The 10,214-nt window shown below is 39.7% G+C and overlaps 1 protein-coding gene across 1 annotated transcript in view; it reads left to right on the top strand.

Moving 5' to 3' along the window:
* CEP85L (centrosomal protein 85 like) overlaps positions 1 to 10,214 on the top strand; it is a 190,147-nt gene that overhangs the window by 25,111 nt on the left and 154,822 nt on the right. Inside the window, exon 2 of the mRNA XM_019538196.1 lies at positions 9,461 to 9,622. Within this exon, the coding sequence (XP_019393741.1) occupies positions 9,461 to 9,622 (162 nt within the window). The remainder of the gene's footprint in view (positions 1 to 9,460; positions 9,623 to 10,214) is intronic.

Below are 10,214 nucleotides of genomic sequence, written 5' to 3'. Positions count from 1 at the left end.
TTTATACTGGGTACACAGTATAGCAGCAGGCCGTTGTACAGAAGTAATGATTACTTGAGCTTAATTCAATATTCTACTTACAAGAACAGGCACTAGGATACCCCCCCCCCCCCGACTTCCTAATAATGAATGAGTAAACTGTGGTTCTAGTTTTGAATGGCAGTTCAGTAAGTCTCTTCACAAAACATAACTATTTCAAACTGGTTTAAATGTGAAGTTTTATGGATTAATGGGAATTTATGCTGTAAACAACTTAATGTTAACAGGTCACAATAAAAAGATTGGTGGATCTGCAAAATAAACATTTTAATGAGCATATTGTACCTTCCAGGGCATTAACAAGGGTTTTCCTTGTATATGTGACAGTGTGATTGAAAAACTGATTTAACAATAGAAAACATTTTTTAACTCTATGTATTTTAGAAGCTTAGTTAAAATTAGAATATATTTTAAATTAAGAATAATCAATTAATCAATTTAATTAATTAATAATCACTCTGCTGTTTCTAAACAGAATATCTTTGTTTAAGGCCTGTAAATACAAAACAGATTTGTGTGTTGAAGGGGTTGCCCTGTGTGCTGATGTCCATTCTAGAAGAAGGTGTTAGTATGCATTAAAACCTTGTGCAGACAAGACAGGTTTGTACTTCTAACACACATTAGCTGGTCATGGGAAACCTTAATGGGGACCCTAGGATTTGGGTCAACTAAGTGTATGTTAAAAATGATTGTCTATACAAGGGTTTTAATATGAGTCGGTTAGCATCTGTTTAAAAATCCACACCATTCAAAATTGGGACAAGGTTTGTTTCTATTGTAATGATTCTAGTTGCTAGAAAGAGCAAGTGAAAAGACTTAAGTCTAATGGTTCTGACTAAAGCTGTAGGAGCAGATAGTCATGCTGCCACTGTTGGAAGAAGTCTTTGTTGGTGTATATATGGTACTGTACAACAAAGTTACACTATCATTTTCTCCAGTATGAGCTACTTTCAGCCTTCCACTCTCTTCAGAGGCCTTGCAGCCTGCCTGAGATTTAACACTGAAAAAAATTAAGCCACATATTAATTCTTGTAGTGGCCCTCTTTGCCATAGTTGATGGTCTGCCCTCATAAAGTGTCTGTGTCTGTGACGCAAACATACTGGGTATTAAAAGTTTACGCTAAAAACTGTTGCACATATTTATGTTTTTTGCAGTTTGGGGGAAGAAGTCCCCAAAACATGTAATATTGTGACAGTAGTGTATGCACCATGCTGAGTATCTTTTAAAGAAAGTCACACCACTGAATTGGTGGAGGTCACTAAGGTGGAGGTCAGTGTTACAAGAATTTGTTGAAGTGCTTCTACCAGCTGTTGCCTCTTCTGCAGGTGGAGAAATAATATTTTCTTCATTTGGACTTCTTCATTCAAAGCTGAGAAATCAATTAGGAGTTGAAAAAGCAGGAAAACTTGTTTTTCTTTCCCAGTCTATGAATAAAAAGGGGGAGGAGGATGAGATTTTTGAGTTCTAAAAACTTGAAAGGGGGTAAACATTTTTAGAACAGTCTAGGTGAAAAAATGACTGTTTCATTTTAAAGAGAATTAGACAAAGATAACTTAAGCTCACATGACTTTCACCTAGGCATTTTAGAAATTTTTCCTCAGGGTGACCTGAAGTAATTGGTTTAATTCACTAACCACAGTTTATGCTTCTAATACTATAACATTTAATTTTAATAAATTAGTTGTAAATGTGCACCGTGTTTTGATTTAAAAATCTGCATCCAAAATACAAATGTTTTAATAAATTTGATGCACTAGTTTTTGTGTGTTGAATTAAATTCAAGTTGCCATCTTAATGCAGCTTGACACAAATACAAGCAAAAAATTAATCATTTAGTGAATAAGAAATACATATTTAATCATGTAGGATGTCTAAAAAATCCAGATGTGTGCATGTGTGTAGCTTAATATAAGTGTGTGTGTGTGTAATAAATAAAAAATACATGCATACACACATGTATGTATAGTGTACTTACGAAACATACCAAATGTACTGTAAAAACTGTATTTAGTTGTAAATTAACTTATTTGACTTGTTATATCAACCAATGAAAATACACCTTTTTAAAAAAAATAAAAAAATACAGTGGGGTAAAAATCAGTTATTTAAGTTGGGCCTTTGGCTTGATGATTTTAAATAATTTATTTACATTGACTTGATTTAAATCAGCCCATTGTGCGAAGCTTCGATCACTGATTCAATTTGGTGGAGATTCGGCCCGATTCAGTGTCCGAATCTCCAAATCCAAATTGAATCAGAAGACCCTTTAATCTCTCCAAATCAAATTGGAACCCTCTGGATCAATTTGAAAAGATTCAATGATTCGGACATAAACACAGCTTTAAATGTTTTTTCTACATACCTCGAGGTACCAGGTGGGTTGTGAATGCCGAGATGGTGGGGTGGATGGAGCGCCATGGGGGCGGTCCCCAGCATGCTCTGTGGCAGGTCCGGAATTGGATCAGAAGTGCTTCTGGCCCACTTCCAAGGACACCGCGGAGCGTGCGGGGGAACCCTGACCCCCAGCTTGCTGACTCGTGCCTCCTGGGTCTGGGGGGGAACCAGGGTCCCCCCACAGCCAATTGCCTGGGGGGGAGGTCCACCACTGAGCACGCGGGGGCTTCCCTGCACTCCATCCACCCCACCGTCTCGGCATCCATGAGCCATGCCTGGTACCTCGAGGTATGTAGAAAAAACATTTAAAGCTGTGTCTATGGCTGAATCTCTGATTCTTCGGATCAGCATTGAATCTTCAGATTTGGATTTGGCTGAATTGAATTGGGACAGTGATCCAAATCAATGAATTGAATCACTGTCTCCCAAATCGGGCCAAATCCAAGTCGAATATGGCCCGTTTCGCACACCCCTACTATTCAGTAGCAGATTGTAGAGAGCTAAAAAAAAGATGAAGCATTTGATTACAGTAATCTCTCTCTTCTGCATATGTCACTCTAATCACAAATTTTTATATGTCTCCAACCAACAAACCAGAGCAAGAGCTCTGTAGCTTTATTGACAGAGGTTTTTAAATTTCCAAATTGAAATAATTTGTAATGCGTGGAAGCTTGTAATAGTTCTGCAGAAGTCTAATGTGCTGTTTGATACCTTTGATATAATTCCTGTTATGAACACTGTAACAAAAATTGTTTGTGCTTATTGAAACAAACATAACTTTCATTTTGTCAGAGGAACTTTAATGTGCCGTTCAAGAAGGAAAACATATCTGTGTCACACTGGAATGGTATCTGAGACTCTCTGTATATTTATTAATTTTTTTAGTCTACTTGCTGCTTTGGCATTATGGTCTCTCCAGATGGTGTGGAAAGCTGTTCTTCTCCCCCTCCCCCCCAAATATGTTTCAGAGTATCAGGCTTCTTTTTACAACTCTTTTAAAGAAAGAGATGGCAGCTTCCTTAATGCCTACACCGCAGCAAAACTATCCATATGTGCTGGCAATCCCTAACTTTCAGAGGCCAGTTTTATATTTGGGAATTAATGTAGGAGAGCTTTATACAGAATTCTGGGACTAATACTGATCAAAAGATGGAAGCTTCTTTGAGTAATATTGCAGCATCAGGTGATGCACCTGGAGGAATGTGGGCAGTGGTGTCCCTCAAGGCTTGGTCCTTGGACTAGTGTTGTTTAATATCTTCATCAGTGATATGGATGAAGGTATTGAAAGCATCTTGTCTAAATTCGCAGACGACACTAAACTATGGGGTACAGTTAACACACCGGAGGGCAGGGAGCGAATTCAGGCAGATTTGGACAGACTGGGGAGGAGGTCGGGTCAGAATAGGATGCAATTTAGCAAGGATAAATGCAAGCTACTGCTTCTGGGGAGAGAATCTCCAACACACCTATAGACTGGGAAGTACCGTTCTGAGTACCACAACAGTAGAAAGAGCTCTTGGAGTCCTAGTTGACGCAAAAATGAACACAAGCCACCAGTGTGATGAGGTAATACGCAAGGCTAACCACACGCTTTCTTGCATCAGCAGGTGCATCACGAGCAGGTCTAGGGAAGTGATAATTCCCCTCTATGCAGCATTGGTGAGGCCGCAGATGGAGTACTGCATCCAGTTTTGGGCGCCATACTTCAAGAGGGATGTGAATAACCTTGAGAGGGTCCAGAGGAGGGTTACTCGTATGGTTGAGGGCCTGCAGGTAAGGCCCTATGAAGACAGACTGAGGGACCTGAATCTCTTTAGCCTCCGCAAGAGAATGCTGAGAGGTGATCGTGTGGCTGTCTACAAACTCATTGGGAGGCCAGCAGGGAATAGGGGGCACTCTGTTTACCAGGGCACCCCTTGGGGTTACCAGAAATAATGGCTACAAACTGAAGGAGAATAGATTTAGATGAGACATAAGGAAGAAATTCTTTATGGTAAGGGTTGACAAAATATGGCATGGGCTTCCAAAGAAGGTGGTGTTTTCCCCTACCTTGGAGGTGTTCAAGAAGAGATTGAATAGGCATCTGGCTGGGGTTACTTAACCCCAGCACTCTTTCCTTCCTGGAGCAGGTGGCCGAACCCAGTGATCTGCCAGGTCCCTTCTGACCCTAGAAATCTATGACAGTAACCTAACTAAAGACTAGGAAATCAAGTTGAAAAAGTGTTAGAAGGAATGGTATTAAATATGTATTATTTTACCTAACAGAAATGATGTAGAAAACACTTGTAATTATAGGTTTCTTATCTTCATGGAGTGCACCTAGTGATGAGAGCAAAGCAAGGACTTCCATGTCATCATAATTAAAGCCTATTGAAACATTTACTGTATGAAAATCAGTTAAATGGCTGTGAAGGGTACTACCTCTTGGTAGATTGTGGAGCATTTTGGGTTGGGTGCAATGAGAAAGATATGAAGTCAAATAAAGAAGAAAGCAGAATCTTTAATGCATTGTCTAGCTCTTCTTGAGGGCTTCCAGTGTGCCATTAGGCAGTGAATTTTGAGGAGAGTTGATTCATTACAGGAGCTCTATCTCAGTGTTTGAAAATAATGTGTCAGAACGTTCATTTACTATGATTGAAAAGCCAGGTGAAAATGTAGTTTTACTGTGAATGAACTTGAGAGAGATGCAGTTAGCCATATTAGTTTGAAGTCAGACAGAAGGCAGGGTAGGGTCTCTCTTAACCACTTAGTTTCTAAGGTACATTTGAAATTGTTAGTTGTCCATATTGTAGTCTTGTTTTCCCCTGTGTTTGTTAGCTTGTATCTTACAGAGCGAAGTAGTCTTATTAAGTGAATGTGATTGAAATACGTGGTTCTTTGCCCACCAAATTGTGCCCCAAAATACCACTTTGACATTAGATTCTAGTCTAATACCCAGTCTTTGAGTGTTTTGGTTCCTGAATTGCAATTAAGGTCTTGGGAATATCAGGTTTCTAACCATAAGGGGAGTAGAACAATTTGGCAGAGGGCGAAGTGGAAGCAAGAAATATAACTTTGCCTGAGACAGCAAAGTACTGAACCCAGGAGATTCCTTCCAGTCCTGTTTTCTTCACATGTGTACCCCATGTCCCTTTAAAATTCTCTGTGCTACCTTACTAGACTTGCGTAAATGCTGTGGAAAGGATTTAATACTAATTGCACAGGAGTTGCAGATGAAGGGAACTGGTGTTTTGTTAAAACCTAAGAGTGAAATACTGGTTTCATTGAAGATGATAGGAGCAGGGGTAATAACTCTTGACTTTTTAGTCAGGCCAAGGTATGTCTTTGCACTCAAACACCCTGGTGTTGCGTCTCACATGTTGCTAGTGCTTCCGTGAAGGGTACTGGAACTTCCTCCCTAGTCAGTCTAGTGGGCCTGGGATTACTTAAATACCATTTGTTTCTTTCTTAATATAATAATAGAGCTAGTTGAAAAATGCTGGAATTTTTTCATGAAGAATTTCTGTTGATTTTGGTTTTTTGAAATATAGTTGACCCAAATTTAATGCACATCTCTCTACTTTGTTTTGACCTGGCTGTTCTCTACAGTCAAGGGTATTGATCTAGGTTACAAAGAGAAAAGGTGGTAGTGTTTTTCATTATTTTTTCCAGATTCAGCAGAACAGCCTTTATCTAGAGTGGGAAGCATGCATAAAGCACAAGGTCTGTTGATTGCGTCATTGGAAGATGTGAGTTGTGAACTCCATCTTGTACATACGGGAGGCAGAGATTAGCTCTTGAAGGAGACAGAAGTATAGTTCTAGGCCAAAGGAGGTTTTGGAGAGAAACCCTTGCAATAGCTAAGAAAGAGGATATTTAGGCAGTGGCACAAGGCTGTGATGGTGTCTTGAGTTTACAGTGAAATGAAACCCTAGTAAAGACACTAATACAGAGTCTTTGGAGTTATTTGCTAGAGGATTTGGCTTTTAATATACAATATGCCGCTTTCATTTCGGAAATTCGCACATCTTTATAGCTTTTGTTTTGTACTGTGTGTGTGTGTGTGTGTGTGTGTGTGTGTTTTTGTTAATAGTATGAAAAGAGATAATAAAGGAAGCTAAATGATAGGCTCCCCAGCTGCGAAAATCTGATGGAACAGAGTAGAAAAGAAGAACATTATTGTTGTGCTTCAGTGGCGTGAAGAGTGCAGTGAGTATGAAGAGCAGGAGGTGAGCCAGCATAGCAGCATGAGGTAATACATTTAGGTTTGGCACACAAGACTTGTAATTAGAAACATCTGTAGTTCAGGCATCAAAGTTTTGCTTTTTGCTGACAAGGTTGTATTTGGAAGAAAAATCCATATACATTTTACCAGAATTCCCACTGACTTCAATGGGAGCCAGGATTTCACCCCTAATAGGTGGATGTTTAAATAGTTGCATTTGGCTAACCTTTATGTATTTTACTGACCTGATATTGCATAAAGGTGCCTTAAAGGTCTGTACTGGGTTCATGCTGTGTAAAGATCAAAATTAATCCAGTATATTTTATATTGCCCCTTTTTACCCAAGGGCTTTTATCTTTTTTTTTTAAACTTGTCATAGTTTACAAGTAGATGTCATTTAATGTGTGTGAGTTTGAATGTTCAAAGCCTCAATTATTTCTATAGAGGTATGTACTCATAATTGTTTTAATCAGTAAGGTTTAATAATTGCATTAAATGGTTCTAGAGAAGACTACGTAAAACAAGAGAGGTAAGACTTAAGTAGATTACTTATGTCACCATATCTTAAAAGAAATTATAACATGAATGTATACTTCTTTAGGGTTATAATATTAAATGCAATCACTCTAAAATGCTGTCCTCAAGTTGTTCTGATTTAAAGCTGTAAGGCAGATAATTAATTTAGAATATTTAATTTCCTGGCCAATCTGCAGCTCTGTTTCATGCTTCCTATCCTTAAACATAGGCTATACATACCACTTACAGCATGTGTGCCATAGGTTGGCCACCCATGCCCTAATACACAATTGAGGCTGACAGCTACCTCTCTAATTGTTGGTTTGTACTTTATGCATGACTTGGACAAGATTAGGCTTTCCTAATATTATTAGTAATATTTAGGTTTTACAAGTAAAATTGTAAATTTTAGTTGGATGTATTTTCCATGTTAGGTTTTTGTAATAAAAATGGTAGAGGTGCACTGATACATTGGTCCCTTATCGGACCGACACCAACATAGGGGAAAAATGAGAGCATCGGCAATCGCCCTTTTTGCTGTGCTGGGCATGGTCGCAGCATGCATGTGGCCAGGAGCACAGTGTGGTGGCTTGGAGAGCAGCATTGGCTGGTAAGTCTGTTGCAGAGGAAGAAAGGGGTGGACGGGGACAGATAGAGGCCCCTGCGGTGTGGGAGGGAGTGGCACTAGGGCTGGGACTGAGGCAGGCACTGCTTAGGCAGGGTGGGGCATGGGTTGGAGCTGTAAGCGGCTTGTCCGGGGGGAGGGGTGGCTCCTGCTGCTGCATGCACCACAGGAGGGCATGGGGGTGGTGTGTGCTCCCAGATCTGCACATAAGGCATGGTGGGCTGCCTCCGGGGCAGTGTGGGCTCTTTCCAGAGTGGTGGGCTGGGCTACGCTTGGGGTGGGCAGGGGCTACGGTGAAATTTTGAGGTGGCTACAGCCCTTACTCCCCCCTCTCCCCCTGTAGCCCCCTGTAGTTTTTGAAGCTAGTGCAAGTTTTAGTACAGATACTCCGTAAACTCAGTTTTGAGTAGACTTTGGTACCTACTGACAAATAATACAAACTATGTATCTTATTAATCTAAAGCCAAAAGGCTCATGATATACCATGTAGTTCATTGGGTTGGGCCTCAGCAAAATCAAGAGCATTTCAAGCCATGGTGACTCCACAGCTCAGCACTACTTGGTATGTATATGTGCTCCAGATATCCTCCACAAAGAATCTATGTGTTAGTTAGCCCCCCACTCATGACTGGAACCAGGTGTTCTTGGGAGCCTCCAAAAATTGATTGTGATCTTTGGTAGAACATAATAAACTTGAATATTCATGTTAAATGATCTAAAAGGAAGAAAAATGCCTGTGCCTGCCAGGTGAGAACAGTTGCTATTGTAGGATCAGTATTATCACTTAATAAAAATAATCTGTTATAGAAACTGCAGCATAGTTATTGCCAGATCAGCATATAACAATAATTGGGTTGTGCACTGTTTCTAGGTTTTAATGTTGAGCTATTGATTTGAAGTATTCCAATACCTATCCACTCTTCTTCCTGGACAGTATGCTTAAGATACTGGTTGATGAAAATCTGCTTTGTGATGGGCAACTGGGCTAGAAGGCTATAGAAATAGGCTGTAGAAACCATCTATCTCCTTAGAACTATGTTCTAGAATATAATCGTTTATCTTTATTAAAAATAGTTCTTATAGTGAAAAGAGTAAAGAAACATGGTTGTCTTCAATTTGCAACGTCCTTGACCCATAGCAGGCTTAAAACAATAGATTTGAGAGTAAATTTGCGGAGTAATAAAATCTCTCTGGAAAAACCCAAAGATGGTTCCCTGCTCATTTTATTTCAGAGAATGCATTCAGGCAGAGTAATTGTCCCACAACTTTGTGACCTCCTTCATATTCAAGGGCCATACAACTTTTCAGTTGTCCAAACTGTCTGCTTCCCCTTTTTCATCTCTTTTGCATGCTTTCAGTACAAAATTATTCAGTGTGGTGACAACTGAATTCAGAAATGGGCAGTTAAATAAATGTATTTATCTTGTTAAACATTATGTGAATGTTAATGTATATTCTCATTTTATAAAATACGAAAATGATGAGTGACTTATATTTATGTGAACCTATTAGAGGAAATGTAAGTTTGTGCTTGATTGCAGTAGAAATAATTATTGCAGTATTTGGGCCAAGCTTGCAATAGGGTACACAGAGCCTGATTTGTACCTTTTTTCATATGTAAGTGCTGTTTGGCTTGTAGTCAATATCTGGAATGACAGACTTCTGACTTCCTTCTTTATAGGCTCAGATTATTCTTCAGCGGGATGGTTGCCTGGTACTGAATCCTTGTGGCAGGCCACTAACAGTCCATCAAGCAGTCAAAGTAACCATATCAGAAGACACAGTATAGCTTCTGACAGCGGGGACACAGGCATTGGTACCTCCTGTTCTGATAGTGTGGAAGGTGAGTTGAGATTCTTAAATTTTGGAGTTCTCAGTGTTTGAGCAAGAGAGATGATCCAGTATGTTTTTAATGGTGAATGTTTCTTAAAATACTAATGTCCTTTGAATATTGTTAAAGAATACACTGTTATCAATTTTATTAATGGATTGTGACATTGCTTTTTGTTCATTTGATTCATATGAATCGCATGCATTAGCTTACATCTCTGTTATAGGGCAGTCTTATTGTGAAGGAGCAAAGATAGTTTAATTACAGGACTGGGAGAAAGATGGAGGAGGCTTCCTTTTCATGTCACTTTGTCTTTTGTTTGGGGGAATATGCATTGCATTTTATTATGTGCCATCTAATGAAGTTGCAAAGAATTTAAGGATTCATCCGTGGGTGCTGAGGGAATTGGCTGGTGTCATTGCACAGCTGTTTGAGGACTCCTGGTGCTCGGGCCAGGTCCCTGAGGACTGGAAAAGGGCCAGTGTGGTCCCTATTTTCAAGAAGGGGAGGAAGGAAGAGCCTGGCAACTACAGGCCAGTCAGCCTCACTTCTATCCTGGGGAAGGTCTTTGAAAAAATTATCAAGGGCCACATTTGTGAGAGCC

Source organism: Crocodylus porosus, unplaced genomic scaffold (assembly GCF_001723895.1).
Source record: "Crocodylus porosus isolate Cpor-Errol unplaced genomic scaffold, CroPor_comp1, whole genome shotgun sequence".
In the NCBI taxonomy this organism is placed as follows: Eukaryota; Metazoa; Chordata; order Crocodylia; family Crocodylidae; genus Crocodylus; species Crocodylus porosus.
The sequence above is the reverse complement of the archived record's forward strand: the minus strand, read 5'-3'. Positions and strand labels throughout refer to the sequence as shown.